Source organism: Rhynchophorus ferrugineus, unplaced genomic scaffold (genome assembly GCF_030347505.1).
Source record: "Rhynchophorus ferrugineus isolate W39M unplaced genomic scaffold, kcgeb_rfMv2 rfM8, whole genome shotgun sequence".
Taxonomy (NCBI): domain Eukaryota; kingdom Metazoa; phylum Arthropoda; class Insecta; order Coleoptera; family Curculionidae; genus Rhynchophorus; species Rhynchophorus ferrugineus.
Window position 1 is genome coordinate 15,086,092 of NW_027472587.1, and position 28,000 is coordinate 15,114,091.

The 28,000-nt window shown below is 33.4% G+C and overlaps 2 protein-coding genes across 3 annotated transcripts; one reads left to right on the plus strand and one right to left on the minus strand.

Moving 5' to 3' along the window:
* The first annotated feature begins 185 nt into the window (after window positions 1–185).
* On the plus strand, window positions 186–27,977 carry LOC143200757 (uncharacterized). Of its 2 annotated transcripts, XM_076411363.1 has the most exons (11): window positions 186–246; window positions 14,310–14,484; window positions 16,021–16,288; window positions 19,567–19,679; window positions 19,737–19,915; window positions 19,968–20,107; window positions 20,194–20,513; window positions 22,465–24,785; window positions 26,557–26,880; window positions 27,152–27,501; window positions 27,565–27,977. In XM_076411363.1, exons 2-11 carry the CDS (start codon window positions 14,353–14,355, stop codon window positions 27,840–27,842), a joined length of 4,425 nt encoding a protein of 1,474 aa, XP_076267478.1. In that variant the 5' UTR covers window positions 186–246; window positions 14,310–14,352; the 3' UTR covers window positions 27,843–27,977. The 2 variants fall into 2 exon arrangements, with proteins under 2 accessions (XP_076267478.1, XP_076267479.1); XM_076411364.1 differs by lacking the exon at window positions 186–246 and having other exon boundaries at window positions 14,435–14,539.
* On the minus strand, window positions 386–2,289 carry LOC143200442 (rod outer segment membrane protein 1). Its single transcript, XM_076410858.1, has 4 exons — window positions 1,806–2,289; window positions 1,526–1,746; window positions 1,250–1,475; window positions 386–717 (listed from the first exon to the last, which is right to left on the minus strand). The coding sequence occupies exons 1-4, from the start codon at window positions 2,250–2,252 to the stop codon at window positions 547–549; spliced, it is 1,065 nt and encodes a 354-aa protein (XP_076266973.1). The 5' UTR covers window positions 2,253–2,289; the 3' UTR covers window positions 386–546.
* Window positions 27,978–28,000: the final 23 nt, after the last annotated feature.

The window sequence follows — 28,000 nt, forward strand, 5'->3', positions numbered from 1 at the left end:
TAATACATAAATGGATATTAATTACTGAATTATTCATAGCATAAAAATTCTTTCCACACATTATACAGTCATTTATTAAAAATTAGTTTGACGTTTGTTTTGTTGTTGTCATGACAACGAGAACGAAAGCGTCGGCAAAACAAAACACTTTTGACTGCTGGTATCGCGCTTTCTCTCATGCATTCGTGTAGGTTCTGTTATTTTTTTTGTTATATCTCACCGTTCATTATGGAACTGATAATATGAGTAAGTAGTAGTTCGAACGAGTATTTACACACCCAAAATATAATAATGTTAATAGATTTGCATATTAAATTTGCTGTTATGTTAAATTATAATTTTTTTAAATTAAATGATACACGCTAGATTTATAGAACTAATTTAATTTGTGACAGATAAATCTTCTTATTAACAATAATTCAAAATTTATGACATGATGTATAAAAATAAGTGTTATAATTGAGTGTTAAAGGGATATATATATTGATTGCGTGAATATCGGATATAAAAGTATAAAAAAGGTGTGGAAATATTTAAGACCAAGAATTATTGCATTAGTTCTGCGGGTAGAGGGGGTGGTTCAGGGGCATCGTTCGATTTATTCTTTCCTTTGTAAATCCCCAACAACCACACGGTGTATTTTTTGCTATTTCCTTCGAATTTGGAATCCACCGAGTGTCCGGTTTGGAGAAATCGCATTGGCATCAGAACTAACAACTGTAAGATGTTAAAATTACTTCATTGGTTAATAAATGGTAAATATTATTATTCTTTTTATACGCATTTAATTGTCTGTTAACTTATCTTAAAAATTCCTGAAAGCTTTGCTTTTTTATTGACATTTCCAATGACATTCAAAATGTCATTTGTCATTTTTTCTTCTTCTTTTAACAAATGTTGTTTCGATATTAATAAGATGCCTATTTAAAATATAGCTCCATATATTTTAGAAATAAACGAGGTATTTTTATAAATATGCGTCGTTTTCGTTAATAATGTTAAAAATCTTAGCTTGTGTGAAGAAAAAAGAGGATTTGTATCTATACAAACGTTAATTTTACTCAGAGATAATTTAAGTTTGCAATGATATTTACTACGTCGCTTGTCATTCTTATTCCTTCATTAGTAGATGTTGATTTCATATACATAAACTACGTGAATAAAAGATTTTAAAATAAAATATAATTTTATAAAGTGGGTTTTCAGGAATATTAACATTTTTTTTTATTTGAAGCAAAAATATGCCTACCTCTAAAAAAAATAAGATAAACAAGTCTCGAACTATCTCTAGGCCAACTTCACGCTTTTTCTCCAGTATCCTGTTGTAACAGCCAACTGTGTTGATGGTTAAGTTGAATTCAGGAGCATAGTTGTAACTTTTGCCGGTTTCCTCTATGTCGTAATGGATGCAGGGCAAACTTGTTCTCATCGCACAGCAACTATATGGTGTTTGTCCAGATAAAGCTATACTAGTACTGAAAATAGAAATATGTTGAAATTGGAAATGATCAAAGGACGATTTTACTTAGACGACACATCTTTTTCAAACCAAGATACGTTATACCAATCGTCGTATTTCTTACTACCGCAACATTTGAATTCGATTTGTAGTCGATCCATTTCGATTTTGTAATAAGAATTGACGGCGTATTTTTTCATGGTGTCAATTATCCCGCTGTGAAGGCTTTGATGGGATTTGTACATATGTACCAAGGTGATGATTTTCACTGTGACAGTTATTACCATCTAAACAAACAAATGTCCGGTACTGTGAATTAATTTTAACGGTCTCAATTGATACCTACCAATAAGAATCCTGCTAATATCAAGATGAACAAAGCCCGGTTCGATCCAGGGCTCTTCTTCACTGAAAATATCTTATAAATGAAGATAGTGCTCGCTATATTCAGGCATATGAAACAGAACGCAGGCACAGCTAGCAACGTGGGAAGAATCTCACCGTCTCCTTTCGATATCATGTTGATGAAGGCGCCGAGATGGCTTCGTATCTTTATGGCTGTGATGATGAAATCGAACGATACGAGAATTAAAATTATTATCAGGATTACGGCGACGCTAGTGAGTAGTTTGATTCGTTTGAAATTAATCTGACAGACCGGTTTGCCGAATCTAACGATGACGTCGGTTTTGGATGGAGGCGATTGGTTGGTAGACTGTTTCTTTTTCTCTGATTTGGCGGATTTAGATTTTTCATCTTGTTTCTTTTTAGATTTGCTTTTAAATGCTTTCATTACTGTCAGTGTTCTGTCAAAGTAATTGCATGTCAAAGGTGTGATATTACATTATTGTATACTTTCATACATAAACATGTTTTAGTCCTGTATAACCTTACTTTATTTTGTTTATCAAACTGTCATTTAATTTGATAGATGGATTATCGAATCACATTATGGCGTTATTCTTACATAAACATTATATTACTCGTAGTAAATGTGATTATAACCTTACTTTATTTTGTTTATCAATCTGCCATTTAATTTGACAGACGAAGCTGTCGTTATTAATGTTCTGTCAAAATTAAATTGAGTAAATGATACAAATTATTATATATTAACTGTCAAACTATCATTTTCGGAAATTTGTTTCTTCAGGATTATTTCTTAAAATTAGATATGTCAAATTTGTCATTCACTTTACATTTATATTTATAGCCGTCTAAAAAAAGAATTAAAACACTGTTTCACATGCGTCCAGTTCTCCTATACTCCCTATATTTTGTGGGAATGTTCGTCAGGTCGGTCGCTCGGTCGAAATGTGTGGCTGTCGATGCGATTGTTTGTCCGAACACTTACTAATATTTTTGAAAAACACTGATTGAAGAAATACTGGTTTATATCGATATTAAATGATACATGTTGTCGACGGGAGAATTGACAGAATATTAGGTTAGGTAAAGGAAGTACGGTAGCGCTGTGGGAGTGGTACTGTTACAAGACGTTTTTTTCCCTTTACTAGAGTGACCAGCTAGAACCAAATGGTCTTCGGTCTTCTGATATTGCTTCAGGTTCGGGATACGATTGTTTTGCGGGTGACAGAGATCTTGGTATACGACTGGGACTGTCGTAGTTTGTTTACTACCGGGGTTTGTGGACGGGTAGGGATTTTATTAAGTTGTTATAGTGTTCTAAGGTTCCTATGGAGAACCTCACACTGAGCATGTTTATGAATTTTTTGACAAACGGGATGTGTCGAGGTGTGTATTGATGTTCCTCATAAACCATGGGGCTCTGAGTAACGCACGGATTTTTTTCGATTGGAACACTTGCAGTACTTCAAGTTGTCTCTCCGAGACATACTTATACCACACCTGTGCTCCATTGAGATAGATTGGACGGGCTAGCATTTTATATAGAGTCGCTTTCTGTGGTATTGGGAGTTTGCTTTTTCTGCAGAGTAGAGGAAATAATAGACTGTATACGCGATTTCCTTTGCAAATGGCGTGCTGGATTTGGGCAGACCATTGGAATCTGCGGTCGAACTGGAGACCGAGGTATGGGACTTTCTGGAGCCGAGGGATAGGGACTATATAGATTTGGAGGCGGTAGACGCGAAACTCCTTCTTGCGGTGGAACAAAAGAGTTTTGCTCTGGTTAATCTGAAGCCGCCAGTATTTGTACCACGCTATCGCTGGGTTCAATTGTAATTGGAGTCTATTGCGGATTGCGTCGCGACAGTAACCGGTTGTGAAGAAAGCTGTATCATCTGCATAAAATGCTGTGTGGCAAAGTTTGTAGAGCGGGAAATCAGCCATATAAAGGTTGAGTAGGGCTGGGGCTAGAGAGCGAGACGTCGTCGTGATGGTCTTTTATAGCCTGGAACTGCATGATACCAATCCACCGGCGTTGCCAATCTTTGGACTTGTGGTAGGTGAATGCGTGGTGGCCTAAAGGGTCGTGGCGGTCGCCACAATATAATTGTTGAATGAAGTCGGTTGTATAGTTCTTAAACCGTTTCACTTGTTTTTACCAGTTCTATTCTAATTCTGCTATTAAATCGTTTCATTATGTCAATGTCAAGGTCTTCTAGGTTATGAAATGTCATAGTTGAGACATTACATTATAGCAAATACTAATCCAAAAAAACGTTTTAGTTTTATATTAAAAGTTGTCATAACCCTAAATTTTATTTTATTTTCAAACTGTCCCATGCATGTATATACTTTATTTTTTGTTTATATTTGCGCTTGTAAGTGTTATTTCTCTTATTGGTAAAGCTACCGGACAAGACATTGATAGATATTTATTGTCAAACCACCACTGCAAAAAAAACTGATGTTGAATGAAAATAAAGTGTAAGTACCACCAGTGTAAAAAAATTAATGAATTTTAACCTTACTTTCTCATTATTTTACTAGACAGCTACTACTTTGAGTAGTAATTGTGTTATTTTAAATGTTTTTTTTATAATATTACTGATAAAACTCCTTCTGTCTTCTATTTGTGTGATCATTGATGTACAATTATGTTAATTATTCTTTGAGAGATATTTTCTATTGTGCGGTGAATTTACCGCATTCAATGCAAGTCCTCCGTGCAGATGGACCACACGTCCCTGACCAAGTAAATTTGACCTGGTTTCGGACCCGTTCGCCTGGACACTAGGACATGCGGCCGGTCCGGAGTTCCACTCCGGTTACCTGTTTGCGTAAGCCGCGCCAGAAGGCTATTGAGTTTTCATGCCACAAGAACTATAAATAGACGTTTCGGTACCCAAGGCGTGCAAAATTAATAATCTGTCAGAGGGTTTAATGGGTTTCAAGGTAAAATTTTTTACGCGCGTCAGATTCATTTGCATACAGACAGCCCGGGAAGGTTTCAGATAGATTTTATGCATTGATTATCGCATTGTTCCTGCTATAAAATGCAAACTGAACCATTTTCATGAACGCTATTATTAGAAAATGACGAATATGAACTTTATTTTGCGTTACGTAAACTATTTCTCGCAACATATAACATACTAACTTTGTTTTATCATTTTTCTGTCTTGTCAATCAATTGTTTTATTTTATGAATCAGCATTTATATTTTTTGTATCATATATAGTCTATTCAAAGTTATTTTGTACATACGTCATCTAAATTTGTGACGTCAAAACGTCGAAATGGTGCCGCATCAACTCTGAACTTTAGTTCAGTTTGGCTTTGACATACAACAAAATTCTAATCTAAATAAAATAACTGAATTAAAATTCTATTATCAAATATAGTTTATTTTAACATTGTAGTACATTTTAATAAGCTACAGTTAATTATACAGCCACATTGTTTTAGGGGTTAGAGTTATAACCTCATATCACAATTGCTTTCAAGAATTTTGTATACGCTTGACAACTGGACGATTTTGACGGGCTCGCTCGTTTACGTCTTCGAACTAATCAAACAGCATCGCATTTCTTTTTAACTAGAATAAAATGCATGATTATCGCGTCGTTCCCGCTATAAAATGCAAACTGAATCATTTTCATGAAAGCTATTATTAGAAAATGACGAATATGAACTTTATTTTGCGTTACGTAAACTATTTCTCGCAACATATAACATAGTAATTTTGTTTTATAATTTTTCTGTCTTGTCAATCAGTTGTTTTATTTTATGAATCAGCATTTATATTTTTTGTATCATATATAGTCTATTCAAAGTTATTTTGTACATACGTCATCTAAATTTGTGACGTCAAAACGTCGAAATGGTGCCACATCAACTCTGAGTTTTAGTTCAGTTTGGCTTTGACATACAACAAAATTCTAATCTAAATAAAATAATTCAATAAAAATATTATCAAATATAGTTTATTTTAACATTGTAGTACATTTCAATAAGCTACAGTTAATTATACAACCACATTGTTTTAGGGGTTAGAGTTATAACCTCATATCACAATTGCTTTCAAGAATTTTGTATACGCTTGACAACTGGACGATTTTGACGGGCTCACTCGTTTACGTCTTCGAACTAATCAAACAGCATTGCATTTCTTTTTAACTAGAATAAAATGCATGATTATCGCGTCGTTCCCGCTATAAAATGCAAACTGAATCATTTTCATGAAAGCTATTATTAGAAAATGACGAATATGAACTTTATTTTGCGTTACGTAAACTATTTTTCGCAACATAGAACATAGTAATTTTGTTTTATAATTTTTCTGTCTTGTCAATCAATTATTTTATTTTATGAATCAGCATTTATATTTTTTGTATCATATATAGTCTATTCAAAGTTATTTTATGCATACGTCATCTAAATTTGTGACGTCAAAACGTCGAAATGGTGCCGCATCAACTCCGAGTTTTAGTTCACTTTGGCTTTGACATACCACAAAATTCTAATCTAAACAAAATAATTCAATAAAAATATTATCAAATATAGTTTATTTTAACATTGTAGTACATTTCAATAAGCTACAGTTAATTATACAACCACATTGTTTTAGGGGTTAGAGTTATAACCTCATATCACAATTGCTTTCAAGAATTTTGTATACGCTTGACAACTGGACGATTTTGACGGGCTCGCTCGTTTACGTCTTCGAACTAATCAAACAGCATTGCATTTCTTTTTAGCTAGAATAAAATGCATGATTATCGCGTCGTTCCCGCTATAAAATGCAAACTGAATCATTTTCATGAAAGCTATTATTAGAAAATGACGAATATGAACTTTATTTTGCGTTACGTAAACTATTTTTCGCAACATAGAACATAGTAATTTTGTTTTATAATTTTTCTGTCTTGTCAATCAATTGTTTTATTTTATGAATCAGCATTTATATTTTTTGTATCATATATAGTCTATTCAAAGTTATTTTATGCATACGTCATCTAAATTTGTGACGTCAAAACGTCGAAATGGTGCCGCATCAACTCTGAGTTTTAGTTCACTTTGGCTTTGACATACAACAAAATTCTAATCTAAATAAAATAATTCAATAAAAATATTATCAAATATAGTTTATTTCATTTTTATTAGTCACAATTGCTTTCAAGAATTTTGTATACGCTTAACAACTGGACGATTTTGACGGGCTCATTCGTTTACGTCTTCGAACTAATCAAACAGCATCGCATTTCTTTTTAACTAGAATAAAATGCATGATTATCGCGTCGTTCCCGCTATAAAATGCAAACTGAATCATTTTCATGAAAGCTATTATTAGAAAATGACGAATATGAACTTTATTTTGCGTTACGTAAACTATTTTTCGCAACATAGAACATAGTAATTTTGTTTTATAATTTTTCTGTCTTGTCAATCAATTGTTTTATTTTATGAATCAGCATTTATATTTTTTGTATCATATATAGTCTATTCAAAGTTATTTTATGCATACGTCATCTAAATTTGTGACGTCAAAACGTCGAAATGGTGCCGCATCAACTCTGAGTTTTAGTTCACTTTGGCTTTGACATACAACAAAATTCTAATCTAAATAAAATAATTCAATAAAAATATTATCAAATATAGTTTATTTCATTTTTATTAGTCACAATTGCTTTCAAGAATTTTGTATACGCTTAACAACTGGACGATTTTGACGGGCTCATTCGTTTACGTCTTCGAACTAATCAAACAGCATCGCATTTCTTTTTAACTAGAATAAAATGCATGATTATCGCATTGTTCCTGCTATAAAATGCAAACTGAACCATTTTCATGAACGCTATTATTAGAAAATGACGAATATGAACTTTATTTTGCGTTACGTAAACTATTTTTCGCAACATAGAACATAGTAATTTTGTTTTATAATTTTTCTGTCTTGTCAATCAATTGTTTTATTTTATGAATCAGCATTTATATTTTTTGTATCATATATAGTCTATTCAAAGTTATTTTATGCATACGTCATCTAAATTTGTGACGTCAAAACGTCGAAATGGTGCCGCATCAACTCCGAGTTTTAGTTCACTTTGGCTTTGACATACAACAAAATTCTAATCTAAATAAAATAATTCAATAAAAATATTATCAAATATAGTTTATTTCATTTTTATTAGTCACAATTGCTTTCAAGAATTTTGTATACGCTTAACAACTGGACGATTTTGACGGGCTCATTCGTTTACGTCTTCGAACTAATCAAACAGCATCGCATTTCTTTTTAACTAGAATAAAATGCATGATTATCGCGTCGTTCCCGCTATAAAATGCAAACTGAATCATTTTCATGAAAGCTATTATTAGAAAATGACGAATATGAACTTTATTTTGCGTTACGTAAACTATTTTTCGCAACATAGAACATAGTAATTTTGTTTTATAATTTTTCTGTCTTGTCAATCAATTATTTTATTTTATGAATCAGCATTTATATTTTTTGTATCATATATAGTCTATTCAAAGTTATTTTATGCATACGTCATCTAAATTTGTGACGTCAAAACGTCGAAATGGTGCCACATCAACTCTGAGTTTTAGTTCAGTTTAGCTTTGACATACAACAAAATTCTAATCTAAATAAAATAATTCAATAAAAATATTATCAAATATAGTTTATTTTAACAATGTAGTACATTTCAATAAGCTACAGTTAATTATACAGCCACATTGTTTTAGGGGTTAGAGTTATAACCTCATATCACAATTGCTTTCAAGAATTTTGTATACGCTTGACAACTGGACGATTTTGACGGGCTCGTTCGTTTACGTCTTCGAACTAATCAAACAGCATTGCATTTCTTTTTAACTAGAATAAAATGCATGATTATCGCGTCGTTCCCGCTATAAAATGCAAACTGAATCATTTTCATGAACGCTATTATTAGAAAATGACGAATATGAACTTTATTTTGCGTTACGTAAACTATTTCTCGCAACATATAACATAGTAACTTTGTTGTATCATTTTTCTGTCTTGTCAATCAGTTGTTTTATTTTATGAATCAGCATTTATATTTTTTGTATCATATATAGTCTATTCAAAGTTATTTTATGCATACGTCATCTAAATTTGTGACGTCAAAACGTCGAAATGGTGCCGCATCAACTCTGAGTTTTAGTTCAGTTTGGCTTTGACATACCACAAAATTCTAATCTAAATAAAATAATTCAATAAAAATATTATCAAATATAGTTTATTTCATTTTTATTAGTCACAATTGCTTTCAAGAATTTTGTATACGCTTGACAACTGGACGATTTTGACGGGCTCATTCGTTTACGTCTTCGAACTAATCAAACAGCATTGCATTTCTTTTTAACTAGAATAAAATGCATGATTATCGCGTCGTTCCCGTTATAAAATGCAAACTGAATCATTTTCATGAACGCTATTATTAGAAAATGACGAATATGAACTTTATTTTGCGTTACGTAAACTATTTCTCGCAACATATAACATAGTAACTTTGTTTTATCATTTTTCTGTCTTATCGATCAATTGTTTTATTTTATGAATCAGTATTTATATTTTTTTTATCATATATAGTATATTCAAAGTTATTTTGTACATACGTCATCTAAATTTGTGACGTCAAAACGTCGAAATGGTGCCACATCAACTCTGAGTTTTAGTTCAGTTTAGCTTTGACATACAACAAAATTCTAATCTAAATAAAATAATTCAATAAAAATATTATCAAATATAGTTTATTTTAACATTGTAGTACATTTCAATAAGCTACAGTTAATTATACAGCCACATTGTTTTAGGGGTTAGAGTTATAACCTCATATCACAATTGCTTTCAAGAATTTTGTATACGCTTGACAACTGGACGATTTTGACGGGCTCGTTCGTTTACGTCTTCGAACTAATCAAACAGCATTGCATTTCTTTTTAACTAGAATAAAATGCATGTTTATCGCGTCGTTCCCGCTATAAAATGCAAACTGAATCATTTTCATGAACGCTATTATTAGAAAATGACGAATATGAACTTTATTTTGCTTTACGTAAACTATTTCTCGCAACATATAACATAGTAACTTTGTTTTATCATTTTTCTGTCTTATCGATCAATTGTTTTATTTTATGAACCAGTATTTATATTTTTTGTATCATATATAGTCATATCATATATATGCATTTCCTTTTAACTAGAATAAAACGAGAAAGAAAATATTTTCTGATTTTAAAACGAATTTACAAATTGCGTCAGGCAACACATTAAACATATTGATGACGTATGTACAAAAAAACTTTGAATAATTTATCTCAGTAATACATTCTTATATATATCTTAATGATTCTTAAAATAGTTTTAAAATAACTCTAATACATGTATTAGGATATTAATAGTAACATAACCCTACTTTTCTTTATTTATCATATTTCTAAATTCAGGTGCTAATCCTATTTGATCTTTAATATTTCTTTTGTTTTTAAATAGTAATATTAGACTATTAAAAGAAACGAATTAACTAATATTCATAAAGTTTTTATATGTTAAGTAATTACATCTTACATTAGATATGCTTAGTACAATATTAATTTATAAAATTAATTTATTATTATTATATAGTTGTACTTGCACAAAGGGAAAAAGACATCAGTATATATTTCTCCAATTAAAATTAAATGAGACTACTTAAGTTTAAGTTAAGATAAAACACTTATACACTATACAAGTTCGTATGGTTTGGTTAGCTCTAATCTTCTGATTTCCTGCGTGTTGTCCAATAGCTGTGTTGCTTCCACGTTGCTGTGTTTTAGTAAGTTTGTTTCATGATTGAATGCAAGATCTTGGATAAGTCCATTTGACTTCGAGGTCATTATATAGTTCTTCGCTGATAAATAATTTTTTTTTATATTGCTGGATTATAGGTTGGTTTGATCTTTTAGGGCAACTCCATATTTGAATCACATAAGTCTAAATAGGCTTTATAACAAATCTTTATAGACTGATTAGTATAGTTCGTTGATTTTGAATCTCCTCTGTTTATTGACTAACATGATGAATTCGTAAGAGTTAACAGTATACTTTAGTATTATACAAACTATCCAAACTGAGTGTTATTAAAATATTATACTTATTTATTGTCTGCTTGTGCAATTGTGAACAAATTCCTTTATTTTTTTCTGAAAATATATATTTTCTAATTCTCAGTAAAAAGATAATAAGATTGTTTCCTTTTTTACTCATTAAATCTAAAAATGCTCTTTGGAGCTGAGATGTACTGTGTCAATGATAATAGCTATAAAAGCTATTGCCATACTAGTGAATTAAATCAAATTACCTACCTTGGAAGTTTTTTCCAGCAATAATTATAGTCACTTGCTGTATCGACATTGGTATCTTATATATAAACTTTTAAATTATAATACCTTGAAAGTGATTATGAAATTGTCCAGTACAATATGCATTGAAACAAATGACGCCATTTTGATAAAACTTTTAGATTTATGAATATTCTTACCATATAAACCTGCTCTGGACTTCCACAAATATTTTAAAACTAAAATTAACCAAATCGGTGTAACAATTTTGGAGTTTTAGCGAGACTAATTAATTTTTATAAATATATACTTTGTTCAGGATAATTTATTCATTTTATTTATTTTAGCAAACACTAACGAAAGTCTTTAAGATAATACAGCATTCTTATATAATATTTTTAACGAATTTTCTTGTTTTGCACAAAATAAAATGTCAATACAATTTTATTTTTATTCCAAAATGTATTATTTCAAACTTAAATTGAATAATTAAAAACGGAACAAATAAAATAGAGTTATTCCCACTGAAATTAATCGTAAACGTCGGTTTTAATGGTCTAATAAAATCTAACAGCGCCTAATTCCGGAATTTACCGGCTTCTTTAAATTCCCGTCGTTCAGACCAGACGGGAACATCTCCAAAAAAACAAACGATCGACGCTTTTAAAATTTAGCTTCAATTCTACCTCGAACACGCCAAACTCCTCGGAAGTGAAAGAATTCGCGTGAGGTGTCGGGATACCTTTCGAAAATTGACGCTTGTTTAATGCCCCATCACGTCAGTCTAAGTTTTCGGATGCCTCAACTTGCTGTAGGTCAACTGACACGACATGAATTTTCAGTGTTTCGTCGTTCTTCACTTCACGGACGTACAGTTTTAATTTAGATGTAAAACAGGCGATTTGTTGGTACTCATAATTTATGTAAGTATGATAGTCATTTTCTTGTTCGTGTAACTGAATTAGTTTATAAATAACAATAGATAATTTAATGTAATAAATCAAATTAGTAATTGTAGACTAGTCGATCGATATATATATATATATATATATATATATATATATATATATATATATATATATATATATATATATATATATATATATATATATATATATATATATATATATATAATTATCTATTGTTTTTTAAAAAATAATTCAGTGCAAAATTCGACTATTTCTTTGTCTGAAGGTTTTATTTATATACTTGTTTTATTTGAATTAATCAATTAAGGTCTTAATCCATCTCAAAATTAATTCTTCTGAATACTTTAAACCATTAGTAGTAGCAAGATGTATGACTATATATTGTTTAAGGAATTTAATTTAATGACTTTGAACCTCTTCCTTCAAGGTTTAAGAATATTGAAATTAGAAAGTTTATAAACAAATAATTTATATTAAAATAGGTAACTAGTACCATATCTAAAATTGATATATATATATATATATATATATATATATATATATATATATATATATATATATATATATATATATATATATATATATATATATATATATATATACCACCATGAGTATTATATTACTTTTTCATTATACACGTACATTGACAAATAACAGAAATAACAAATAGTTTATATGTTCTGGCTAAATTACATTCATTCGAGTTCATAAAAAATTGTCTTAATCACCGCAATCAGAACGTGTTTTGTGTCACGAATCCTACTAAAATTAGCCGAAACTTTTTTGGTCGCAACTGAATATGATAATCAACTTTCTAGGCGTCTTTCTGGTTCTGGGAAATAATAGTAATTGAAAAGTTTATCCTTGGAATTGTAAATAGGTATACATTACGTGCATTATCTCGTTAATTATGATCATTACAGTTTAGAATGTTCTCACTGGTAGTGCTTGGGTTTATAAATTGAATAATTTCTTTTGTTTGCTCAAAATGGTTAAAAAAGTTTGGTTATATCTAGTTTTGGAGATATTTACCACTTCAAAATTAAAGAAGCAACATATATGTTCTATATCGACGTGCTCTTAAACGTGCATAACCTATATTATAGTAAAATATGTATATGGCAATCCATGTAATAAGTAGTTAACAATTACAATTATCCATTCATTGTTTCTTCTTGCTTTTTTAAAGCTCATATGTAATATGTCAGATTCAAACTTAATTAAAATTCGATGGAGGTACCGACTGGTGGACTTCATATAGTTTTAATTATTGTAACTAGTGAATTATATTGGTGAAAGCAATAACTAATACATTTTCACATCTTTTGTTTTCCTAAAATCGACAAATTAATAATTTACAGTCAATATTTATATTAAACAAGTAATAATTATCAGCATTCGTGGCCCTTGTCTCTTTAAACTTTTATTTTATTGTTAATTTTTTGAAAAACTTAAGAAAATTAAATTTTATTGATGTTTTCTTCTTTTCTCTTGTACTTATATCTATAATATGACTAACTCTTATTTTTGATAACATTATTTAATAAATTTGTTCATATTTTTATGGCTTCAAAATCGATAAAGTGTTAATTGACAGTAAATAGTTATATCAAACAAGCAATAATTAAAAAAGCTAATTCATTTTTATTTAAATTTTTATGATAAAACTAAAGAAATATTAAATTAAGAAGACATAAATTCTTCTTTTCATTTATAGGCAATAGATATATCTTTAGAAACCAATTTTCTTCTTCTTTTTTATTCCTACGACATTCATACGACTAAACAGTCAATGAACATCCAAAAATTTTATAGACTAGTCTATAATTATTTCATTATTTTAGCTTGGTGGTTTTTTTAGTTTAGATTCGTTTTGTGTGTAACTAAACGACAAAAGTAATGTTGTATATAGAAGAAGAGAAAACTACCAGTTTTCTTTTCTTTTTCGTTATGGTTTCTAAAGTCACTGAGAGGTCATCAGTAATTTGCATTCGATGTCAGTTACTGAGAAGTTAGTGAACAATATTTAGTGATTAATTTCTTCTTCTTTTTTATTCTTCTGACTTCTGACTTGACAGGTCATTGAACAGGCAAAAATGCGAACAATTAAGAACCAAAGGGTGACGTTTTTATTTTGTTTGTGCTTTATATTTTGAGTTTTATAAAAGATTCTTCTTTTTATTTTTTGTGCTTTGGAGCAGGACCGCCAATGAGCGATTTTGACAGCCGAGAACGGAGTGGGCCATGTGTAGCGCCGACGCACACGCGCCGAAGCGGTCCTATCGTCGTCGACGGCTATCACGCGGCGTCACATCGTTGATGTACGCTGCCCAGCAAGGCGACGTCGCCAGCGTCCGGACGCTCGTCGCGACGCAGGTCAGTGGCGCGCTTTACCTATTTAGGTTAAGTTTTTAGCAAAACAACTAACAAGGTATGTTTACTAATAACAATTAGTATGGTTTAACGGCATTTATTTAAAATATAAATCCAAAATAACATATATTCAATCACAATTGTGTTTTCAAAGTGTTAAAATATGTTTTTCACCGTAATGAAATTACTTTATTTATAATTCTCATTAAAATATTTTATACTGAATGCCTTTTGGAGCACGGATATGGTATAAGCATATTGGCGAGAGTATTTTGAATGCATAAATTCAAAGTATAAGTTAAATAATATAAGTTCCGAAAACACTATTTCAATCATAATTGTGTTATAAAAGTGTTGAAATATATTTTTATAAGAGTTTTTGTCAGCATAATGAAAATACTTAATTTACAGATCACAATAATATATTTGTCGACAAGCCACTCTATACAGACTTCTTCGAAGCGCAAATATGGTTTAAGCATATTGACGTCAGTATTTTGAATGAATACATTCCAGCTATAAAGGCTGAGTTCTCTTGAATGGCACTTGATATGTCAAAAAGTTCTAACACTATTATTTCAATCACAATTGTGATATAAGAGTGTTAGAATATATTAAAAATTACTTAACTGACTCTCAAGAAAATATTATTTAACAAATTCTAATGTTTGAAAGGATTTAGAGAACAAAAAACTATTAATTTATTTGAAAATATTACGTTATGAACGGCGATACAACCACTGATGGTCTATTAGAAAACAGACCAACCCCTTTTACTCGTTCATCATTCACATGGTAAAAGCCAGATAGGCAGATAGTCTGGGCCGTATTACATAACATATATGCCGTGGCATATCAGGAACTTCCATCTCATTCTGAAGTTGGTATTCCCTTCATTGAAGTGTTTCTTAGAGCTACATGTATATGATTAGGAATTTACTTTTCCTTTATATTTACTGCCATCCTTTTTCACTACATAATCCCTCGATGATGATGATATTGACAATACGTGACAGCAAACATCTTTAGAATTAGCTTTGGCCAAATTTCTCAGCCTAATAATCTGTAGGTATAATGTTTAATAAAATAATACCAAGAAGTTCATATTGGTCATAATCTCCTATTAAAAAAATACAAACCAAATACTCGAAATAATTAAATTATAATTATAGTTTTAATTATGTTGACTATAGAAAACCATGGTTTTTTGATTAATATAATTATCAACTGATATTAATTAGTCATCATTAATTGAAAATAGATAATGTTTAATTCAATACTGATGGACGATCCAAAGGGTAATATTATTCTAAAAACGACACGCCCGAATGCAATATTATTATCGCAATCAATCAAAACCGAAGCCAGTTCATTGGTCTCCCCATTCCCTGATAATAGTGTCATATTGTCATAGCAACCGGTGGATTCTTTCCTGGCCCCTTGATTACCTTCCCTACCATAATAAACTCTACCGCGTTATATTCAGTTTTTATTCGGAAGAAGGCCGGCCGGTGGTTGATCGTTCTTGTTTCTCGACAGTACGGGTTCCTTCTCGACCAGGACCGGACCGGGAAGACAGCTCTCCATTACTGTTGCACCAGCGACAGCATCTGCGCGGCTCAGGCGGCCGATGTCTTAACGATGGCGGCACCGGATCTGGTGGAGTCCCGGGACGAAGACGGTTTCACGCCTCTCCATCTGGCGGTGATCGCCGGCAACACGCAACTGGTCACGTTTCTGCTCGCCAACGGAGCTGATGTGAATGCTGTGGATAATGAAAAACATACTGTGGTTCACTGGGCCACAGGTAAGTACCAAAGCTGAAAAATAGCCCTTACTAATTATTTTGAATTGGAAAGATGACGTCTAGTAAGGATTTGACAAAAAATTGTACTGTGTAAGATAATAAATAGGATTGCAACTTCTATACTGTGTTGGATTAAAATCATCAAAATATTTTACACTGAATGCTTTTCGAAGCACGGATATGGTTTAAGCATATTGGCGAGAGTATTTTAAATGCATAAATTCAAAGTATAAGTTAAATAATATAAGTTCCGAAACATTATTTCATTTCATCATAATTGTGTTATAAAAGTGTTGAAATATATTTTTATAAGAGTTTTTGTCAGCATAATGAAAATACTTAATTTACAGATCACAATAATATATTTGTCGACAAGTTGTTCTGTACTGAATGCCACTCTATACAGACTTTTTCGAAGCGCAAATATGGTTTAAGCATATTGATGTCAGTATTTTGAATTAATACATTCCAGCTATAAAGGCTGAATGGCTTCTCTTGAACTTGATATGTCAAGAAGTTCTGACGATATTATTTCGATCACAATTGTGATATAAGAGCGTTAGAATATATTAAAAATTACTTAAATGACTCTCAATAAAATATTATTTAACAAATTCTAATGTTTGAAAGGATTTAGAGAACAAAAAACTATTAACTTATTTGAAAATATTACTTTATGAACGACGATACAACCACTGATGGTCTATTAAAAAACAGACCAACCCCTCTTACATTATTACATAACATATATGCCGTGGCATATCAGGAACTTCCATCTCATTCTGAAGTTGGTATTCCCTTCATTGAAGTGTTTCTTAGAGCTACATATTTATGATTAGGAATTTACTTTTTCTTTACATTTACTGCCACTCTTTTTCACTACAGAATCCCTCGATGATGATGATATTGACAATACGTGACAGCTCTGCTATTTCTTGATGTAGCTTCCAACATCAATCCTATAATTTCGTATGATTTCATTATTTTCACTATACAAATATACAGTATTAATTTATATGTAAAACGAGGGCGATTTATTAGTATTCAGAATTTATGAAAGTACGATAACCATTTTATTATTTATGTGGCTAAATAAACATAAAAACTTTCTTCAAAGTACCTTTTATTTAGCCAGGTAATTATTATTCAAAACATTTTTTGCCTACTTTTTTAAAATAATAAACATTTACGATAATAAAAATATTCGTCTAGAAACAAAGACCTATATTAAATTTGATTTGTTCTTCAGAACTAACTGCTTATTTCCTTAAAAGTTAGGTATTGATAACAATAAATAAAAATAGCATGGACTATCTGCTGTATTATATGCAGGATATTGTATATGAGTTAATTTGGAATCATTGGGGTATTAGCTTTTAGAGAAGCTTTATTGATCTTTGCAGTAGACAAGCTTCTGTCTAGTTCCTGCTTTATTTTTCTATGCACAGCATCCACACATATTCCTTTCTAACTTTTTTCTTTCGTACTTTGTAATCTTGTCATCGTTTCTTTGTTTTTGGAGTTAATTCTTTAGTATGCTCTATAATCACTCTTTATTTTCTTTTTTTTTCACTCTTTCGCTTCGTTTCCATTTCTACATCTTGCTACATCTTTCTACATCATCTCGTTTCTCCATCTGGATAATGCTAAATATCTTAGGTTATTATAAGTTTTTCTTATCATTTAGTATTTTTATTGCTTTTTACTCTTGTATTTAGCGTTAATACTATTGGTATATGTTACTCTCTCACGAGAAAAGAGAATACTCTTCCTACGAGTATTCTTTATTTTTGTTTTTCTTTCTGTGATTTGATAATATTAGTTTTGTCGATACTTTTTCGTTTTTATCCTTATTTTGGTTGTGCTTGTTGTATTTAATTGTTAGGTATTTCGCTTGGGATAAAAGTCAGTATTTAAATAAACGGTTAGAAAAATATCACCTGTACTGCTTAGTAGGCAAAATATTGTTAGTTTTCATAAAAATTAATACGATGTTCTTGATGATGACTTTCATACACATATTCAAAGATTTTAATACTTGCAGTCCAGTGTTGTTTTCTTGCAAAGTAAATCATCACAATCATTAGTTATTTCTCATGATATTTTCTTTCGAATACCACTCCAATCAAGATCGATGGTCTTTCTTGGTTGACTATGGTCCAGATCTCCTAGCACTTCTAAACTTCCTGATGGCTTTTGATTATTTTAATGAAATAAGAAATATAAATTAATCACAACATAAATATTAAAACAGATTGATGAACTTTTAAGATGATTACATGGAATATAGAATAATTTATATAAAGTATTGTAAATCGTTCAAAGTTAATTTAATGAGAGTCCTAATCATATTATTACTCTTTAATTATCCATGACAGAAATGAATGCTGTTATTTTTAGCTTGTTTAATTTAATGATTCCTCGATATTAAAGCCAGCCCTTTTAACATAATGCACACATTATGACTTACGTCCTTCTTATGCCCAAGTAATATCAAAAATACACAAATGATGTAATAGTAAACTTCGATATATTAAAGTAGTGTTATAACATATATTTTACTACGTCCTTGGGAGGTAACAGAGAAATATTGACTTAAAAAAAGGACTGAAACGACAGAGCCCCCATTAAATACACACAACACGTATACAAAGCAAGAAAAAACCAATAAAACTAAACCCAACATTTGTTCCTAGATCACTGATAATGTCAGCAATTCTGAAACGATTTAATGTCTAATTTTTTAATGGTTTTCAAACAGTAAAAACAATGTTTTACCATCGAGTTGTTATAACTATCCCGAACTATTTCAATTTAGAGTATTTCTAGTGATTAATTTCAGTAAGACGTTACGATTTTCCATCGCAGTGTTGACCTAAAATTTAGTTCTTTCTAAAACAGGACCCCTACAAAACAACAGGTCAAAAGTTTGACCTCAATTGATATAATCACAGCACGTAAACTATACTTTGTATTTAATGCTAGCTTTGTTGGATTTACCATCTGGTTTGTTGGAAATAGAAGAAGGATTAGGGCCATTAACTAATCAAACAACAAATTATATATATATATATATATATATATATATATATATATATATATATATATATAGGGTGTTATTTTAGAGAGTTGTAGAAGACATTTTATATCTTTTCACTTTTGACTATTCTTGTCTGAGCGTTTATACAAGCAAGTAAAACTGCTAAATTCAAAGTGGGAACAAGCATCAATAAATTTAGCAAATTCCACTGCTTATTTTTAACATTATGATGGTTAAGTATGTGGGGAAACAACAGCTTTAAGAGCTGTACTGGCTGCTGGTGCTCCTGTCTCGACACCTGACGTTCATGGAGGATATCCCCTACATTACGCAGCCCAAATGTGTGGAGGGGTAACATTGTTAGTCGCATAGAACCGGCCTTACGTTCATTGTTAACTCAAATTGTAGGATAAGGATTCATCGCTGGGCTTGCAAGTGCTGCATGCTCTTCTGGGACACAAAGACATCAATGTGTCTGTTGAGGATGGTGATAGAAGACAACCGTTGCTCTGGGCGGCTAGTGCTGGCTCTGTTAAAGCTTTACTGGCGTTGGTGAGAGCTGGAGCTCCTGTCGAAGCATCTGATAGGTGAGTATCGTCACACTTCCTGCATACACACTTCGATTATTGTTTTTTTAAGAGATGGACTGACTGCATTACACTGCGCAGCTTCCAGGGGACACACCGACTGCATCGACACCCTTCTGACGTTATGCGGTGCTACTCCGGATGTCATCGATAGCAACGGCTGCACGGCACTACACTACGCTGTAACGTTAGGTATCAGATAATTAATTTAAGCCACATTTAAACGACTAACTTAAGTAGCGATGATGGGATTTACTGATTTGAAAATATGCGAGCAGGTCACGCTGACGCGACGGCGTTGCTCTTGGCTCACGGCGCTGATCCCAACAGGCAGGACCGGAAAGGGCGGAGTCCTCCTCATTGCGGATGTGCGAAGGGACAGTTCGAGACCGTGAAGCTGATTGGGGCTCGCGGTGCCAACTTGTGGCTTCGAAACGCCAGGGGTGACATGCCTCTGCACGAAGCCGCAGCGTCAGGAAGGAGGGAACTGGTGACCTGGTTGCTTGGAATGCGGCCAAGTCAGGTTAACGCTCGGAATAACGACGGAAGGACGCCTCTACACATGGCGGCTTTAAACGATAATGTGGATATGTGTAAGGTAACCTAAACATCATCTAAACGATCTATTACCTTCCCAATAACCAAACAAAATAATTTCTTTCTTTCTTTCTTCTTTCAAAATAACTCTTTCGATCAACGTTTGATGATGAAAGTGTTGAATATTACTATAATAGTAAACGAACATAACATAAGTAATAACTCAGTCTATAAAAATGCAACTAGAAGTTTACTACATACATCAACTAATTCATCTGCAAATCAAAAAGATGTTAAAACTTAAGAAGTTCTCTCAAATGTAATAAAAAATTGCAAATATCTCTTTTAAAACAATTTATGAATGACTATTTAGTGATGCTTTTGTAAATACGAAAAATTGCCTTCTTTATATATTAGCAGTATGTTCAACTTAGTTCTTAAACATAATTTTCTGTTGGAGAGGCAATAATAGTATCATTTCTGGCAAATACTGTAATTGGACATCTGTATAGCTGATAAAACATGCCCCTTTCTATGCGTGTGATGTACTAGTACAAATTACACCATTTCTCAAAACTACTTAATTAGACCACTTTGCTAACAATCAAAAATAATGAATGATAATCAGAAGGGATAACAAAAAATACAAGCTAAACAACAAGTGAAGGAATATGATTAGACTTGTTTAAAAAAAACTGTATTAAAAATGACCGAAAAAATAAAAAATAAAAAAAGGAGGCAAAGTATCACACATCTAGATGATATTATTTTTATAAACCGCTGATGATAAAATCAATCAGGTCTCTTTAAAATAATCTATTATCTATAATTTAATATATAAATATAGAACATAGACAAAACAAAGGATAGATAAAAACATAAATATAGATAACAAAAGATAGTAAAAAGTAACAAAACAGATTTAGTATAAATATCAAGCAAGACACATAGATATAGATGATACTGTGGTTTATGTATTATTGGTGATTGTTAAAAATGCAATTACATTTATTAAAAATTGTCTATCATATATCATATAGTAAAAACTAATATAAATCGGTTTATTATAAAAATACAATATAGTTTAAACAATATATATTTTGATTATTGATAGGGTGAATCTAATGTTATCATATATAATATAAATTAAAGATATATTATATCATTGGGGTTGGTATATTTGTATGAGAATGTCACTTAGATTTCTTAAACATCATTTAACATCTAATACCTCAAAAACAAATTAATTAAGCCCCAAGTAATCATAGAAATTGGAAGAGTTTTGTCCCAGTTATATCACATAAAATTATACATGAAAGAACGCTAAAAACTTCGAGAATACAATGACAAAAGAGGCATGTAACGTAAATAGGAATCATTATTTAATACCCTTCGTGGTCGCTTTTTTTCTTCGGCTTCTTTTCCAATACAAAGGACCGATTAGCCCGGAATTATTTTTACCAAAACGCCATGCCAATAACAATGCCTTGACCTTTCATCCATTCTTAATATTAACGAGCCGAGATGGCTATCACTTGGTCAGTGTAGACTTTCAAGGCCGAACGTTACGTGATAAGACGACGGGGGAGGGGTTGCTGTTGGTCTATAAAAATTCGTTGAAGCACGGATTGAGTGTGGGGTGCAGGTGGGGGGATGGGGAGTGCGAAGGTCATACGAGAAGATGGTGAGGAAAAACGGGCATAGCTAATGAGGCATAAAAGCGTTTAATATCGCCACACACGCAACGACCTCCATCCCCCTCTCCCCCGGCTCTGCGCGCCGATCATTCACGGAACGAGCCTGCTGGGAGGCCTTTTCCGCCATCTCCCACCAATCGGGCGACGTAATTCAGTCGCTGGTCAGCTAACATGCTGCGTAAGACTCCGAAAAAAACCACTCGGTCATCACGCAATCTCAACATTAACTTCGACGTACGTAAGATCAACTAGTCCATCTGACAATTTAGATTTCGACCCAATTAAGAAATATTAATATACGTGTATGTCTTTCAGATACTTTTGGACTCCGGAGCTCAAGTGAATCCCATTTTACGCACCTCGAAGAACGTGTTCATGACTCCGCTGGACTGTGCTCTGCAGCGCGGCTTCAGATCCACCGCCAAGTTCCTCCAGCTGCACGGTGGGGTACCAGCATGTCGGGCTGGGACTCAAACGATCGAGTCGCAGGTGACCAGCTCAGTCAATCTCCAGATAAGGGACGACGTGACATTCTGGGGGGATAGCAGCTCGAATAGTGAGGATGAGAAGGGGGTGGAGCGCAAGGGGTCCAAGAAGATGCACAAGAAGCGAGCCACTCACAAAAGCAGGAAGAAGAAGGACCCGGTGTCGGACAGCGACAGCGATCTACCCAAGAGGAAAATGGAGAAGAGCGATAGCTTCAAGAGCGGTGGGTTTAAGAGGACCATCAAAGTCAACGCGGGTACAAATACGTCAGCTAACGGTTTTAAAACGGAGTCTCCGCAAAAATCGGCTTCCAGTAGGATAGACTACAGCAACGAGATCATAATAAATGGCAAGACGGAGATTAACATTCACCACACCAAGGAGTTTACGGTGGATACTGATGGCGAGCGTATATCGCCTAGAAAAGTGGAGATAGACACCAACGAAAAAATCAAGGTACCATCAAGTGACGCCCCGTCGGAAAAAGTCAAAAGACCTAAAAGTGCAAAATCGGGTAAAGGTGTGAGGGAAGCCGCGACAGTTTCTGACCTGAAAGATCAAAAGCCCGAATCGCCCGAACTGTCAAAATCAGCGTCTGTTCTGGGCCATAGTACCGGTACTTCAGATGACACCATGGATACGGTAATCGACACCTATAAATTGAAGGCGGAAGTACTGGAGGTGTCTCGTGAACCGGTGTTGGAGCTACCCGAGATCTCAAACACAAGCGAGGAAATCGACGAGCCTCAGCACTTCGTCGTTGAAGCCAGCGTCCATCCAGAACCCAAATATGTCACAGACGAAGAGGAGAAACACGATTCCGTATCTGAGAAGATCGAAAATAACGAACACCCTGATGTACCAACTGAAACTGCCGAAAATAAAGAACCGTTAATTGTGAACGAACCAGTTAAGTCCAATGAGGAAATTTTTGATGAAAAAATCATTGAAGCTACCACTGAAATACCGGAACAAGCTCAAGACATTAAGAACGTTGAGGTATCCGAAGGAAGCCCTGTAACTGCGCCTCCAGAACAGTCAGTATCAGGCGATAAAGAAGACGAAAATGCTAACATTGAAACTGTCAACGTTGCAGCTGATCCTACAAAAACTGATGTTGTTGAACCAATAAATGACAAACCAGAAACTGTGCAATCTCGTATCAACGATGACGTTGAATGCAAACGGGTGAGCGGTACCAAGGAAGACATAGCAGATAGTAGAGAAGCGACGGAATCTGGAGCTACAGTTGAAGGAGATGATCAACCAAGTTCTTTAAAAGGCGCCAGTGAAGACAACTTAACAGTTACTGTTAACGGATCTACAACAGAGGTAGTAACAAATGGACAAACCCAGGAGGATGTAATTAGTACCGAAGATAAACACGAAATATTAGAAGCATCAGTAGTAAAGCAAGATGTCGCAGCAGATTTAATAATTGGAGGTTTAGAAGATGGAAATGAGGCTAAAATTGAAATAGTCCAGTCTGTTGATAAACCTGCAGAAAATGGAGAAGAAATTGAAGACAAAAAAATAGGAAAGAATGAAGAATCCGGAGATGATGAGACTGCAGCAAAATATAAGTCCAGTAAGGCACCGGTGAGTAAAGTAGTGCGAAAACCGCGAGAGAAAAAGAAAGACACCGTCGACAGCAGCCGAAGACTAACGCCGAAAGAAGAAGAATCGAAACGAAAAAAGACCACGGCAACCCGCCATACGCCGACAGGTGAAAAACCTAGCGATCCTGGGAAGAAGTCGGAAAAAATAAATGAAGAATCTTATAGTAGCTCGTCCGAAGCGTTGAGCGATTCTCTAGAGCAGGGCGCAAAGACGCACAAGAGCTTCAAGATATTGAGCGAGAAGGAGGCGCGAGAGCTGCAGAAACAAATGCCGAAGGGTAAGTCGAAGCAGAGGAAGGAGGGTGACGCGCAGAAGCCCAGATCTAAATCGGAAGAGTCAAAATCGAAGAAGGCGGTGAAGGAGGAGAAGAGAGTGAAGATGAGCAAAATTCCTACTCCCATATTCCAGACTCCGAGGTCGAAGAGCGAACGCTATCTGGATAGGTTGGGGGATGAATCGAGGAGGTTGCAGAATGGTATTGATGCCAGGGTACCGTCGTTGCCAAATATTAACGCTTCTTCCAGAGAAAGGTAGGATGGTTTTGTTTAGGTTAAAACTAGCGTTGTGAACTATTGACGGAAAACGACTATCGACTGTTCAGTAATTTTTTAATTAATGTCTTTAAGAACCAAATTAGATTGGGTGCAGGATTGTAATTTGAGGCTTTTTACTTCTACTACACTACTAAAAGAGAGCTTAGAAATAAGATTTTTAAACTGTCACCTGAAACAAAATCTTGAAATTCATGCCTTCAATATTAAAAATGTGTTACTGTATGAACCTGTGGGTATAGTCTGCTCAAATTTATTTTATACATACGTCATTTAAATATATGACATCAAAATGTCGCAACGTTGCCGCATCAATTCTAAGTTTTAGTTCAGTTTGGCTTTGACATACAACAAAATTCTAATATAAATAAAATAATTGAACAAAAATGTTATTAAATATAATTTATATTAACATTACAGTACATCAAAAAATTACAGTTAATTATAAAGCCACAATAGTTTATAGGTTAGAGTTATAACCTCTTATCACTATTGCTCTCAAGGATTTTGCATACAAACGGACGACTTTGACAGGCACCATTGTGTCTCTTTTTAACTAGAATAAAATGAGAAGGAAAATATTGTATGATGAACGAATTTACAAATTGCGAAAGGCAATACATTAAACATCTTGATGACGTATGTACAAAAAAACTTTGAATAGACTATAGATTGTCTTTTTTAGCAGGTTTTATTTATTTTCTAAAAACAGACCGTTTGTCTGATTTCATTTAAAAATCTAGTATTCATTTTTAAAATGTATTTATTATGTTACTAGCGACCCGCCTCGGCTTCGCACGGGTGCAATGCTGATACTAAATTAAATACACTACAGAAAAAATATGAACGTTGTATATAAAAACATAGCGGCCCGCTCCGACTTTGCACGGGTATAAAATATATATGCCTATGTCACTCAATGAAAACATGATTAAAATCGATCCAGTATTTTTGGTTCATTCATTACTGCCCTTGGCCTGCACGCATTAAATTTGGAGTAAAACAATTCCTCTTCCCCTATACTTACTATGAAGATTTCCTGCTATCTCTGGAATATCTAAATTCATACAATTTTTATTACATTACACATTTTTAAACGCAAATTTTAAATTTGTAATATCTCCGAAAATATTTGTTTAATTTACATGCTGTAAGGAACCATATTGATCTACATTAATTGCACACTGTATTTAAGGTACTTAATTCGATAAGGATTAATACCGTATTGCTTAAAATAGCTTCGTAAATAAGCCATTTTCTCACGTAAAAAGTAAACAATAAAAATGGTTAATGTGGGTTATCCCTAAAAGATAAACATATACCATCGCGGACTTTTTTGTAGACCTTTTTATGGTGTACAATACTGTAGTACATTAATTTGATCTAACTCGTAGGGTTAGGCAGCGTTTTTGCTAATTGCTAAATAAGCCCAAAAAATAGGTTAATTTACATCACGTTAGAAACCTCTAAAATTAGCAATGTTACCTTAGTATATTATGCACGTATTATACATATAAACCTTCCTCTTGAATCACTCTATCTATTGAAAAAAACCGCAACAAAATCCGTTGCGTAGTTTTAAAGATTTAAGCGCACATAGGGATATAGGGACAGAAAAGGCGACTTTGTTTTATACTATGTAATGATTACTAGTCGTTGCCGACTAACCTACAATTTCCTTGGGAATTAATTCGTTAAAATATCTAGAATGTACGTTTGAGATTCATTCAGTTGTCGTAACATTCTCTAGGTTCGTGCGGGATCCAGTCCGACCCGATTCTAACCTATCGGCGCCAATCGTGCCGGCTTACAGCGACCACGACAGGGACAGTATGACGGACATCGAGGATGACGCGCACCTCAGCCCCGCAAAGAGGAAGAAGGTGAAGAAAAAGGCGAAAACGAAGAGACGCGAATCCAAGAGCGCCGGCAGCGACTACGAGAGCAGCAATCTGATCGATTCCGGCTTCGAACCAAGCCCGAGGAGCAGCAGGATTCCGAAATGGCGTAATATGTCCGATAGGAGTGTTAACATGAATTCCGTGACGAGGAGTATTCAGACCAATATAAGAAGGTGACGGTTTATAGCAAATTTTCTCGCTTGTTCTTGAGTTTTTTGACATTAATAATGAGAATAATCCTTAATAAGCTCATTAAGTACCTGCTGCAACCAAAGATTTACTTTATAGTGTGGTCTATATACTGGAGACCCATTTCTTTTAAAGTAAAGATTGTTAAATAGGCTTGCTTGTAGGTAGTAATGGTGGATTTTATTTTCAAGGCATATATAAACATATATTTATATAAGATTTACTTAAATTGCATATTCTCTTGTTTGTGTCCAGGTATCATCTTGAGCGAAAGATATTTCAACACCTCCTTGAACTGAAACGAAGCCAGATCAGGGCCGGCCAACACAACGAGGCCATGCTGGTGAAGAGGGCAATAGATCAGTACAATCAGTCGTGCAGTTCTACAGTGGGAGCTGGTCGCTATGTACCCGAAGATTTCACCTTTAAAAGTTTCGAGAAATTCCTGTACGAATCGCTGAGACGATTGCAAAAGATCGACGTGGAGTATCTCAAAGCCCTGCCGGCCACGTCAGAGCACGTCAACCCGTTGTTGTGCACTCAGAGTACCCACAGATGTATGCATGCCACCCACGCGTATACTGGAATTCCTTGTGCTGCCTATTGTAAGTGATTTTTTATCCCCATCATCATGGAATTGTGTTTAGACCGTGTTTTAATCGTTTTAGTGCCCAAAATGGATCATCACACGATTCCCAAAATTGGTTACGGAAACACGACGAACTGTAAACCGGGAATGAGCGGATTCCTGCCCAATATCGTCCCCAAGAAGTCCGTGACCTTGGAACTTAGTCACGGAGCCGACAAACAAATTATATCACTGCCTACTGATCGATTGGATCACAACAAACGTTATTACGTCACCTTCACAGTCAAAGGTCAAGAGAAGGGGTCCAGCGATGACAATGGAAACGGAAACGGACATATACATGCTAAAAGTGATTGAAAAACACATATCACTCGATATAAGCATTTCAATAATAGACAAGGGCGGATGTAGGGTGAAACAGAACCAATAACTTTTAATAATCAGCCCGATCAGAACTAAACTAACTTCTCAATAATCAATAAAAAGCATTGTACGCCATGTATAACAATAATACA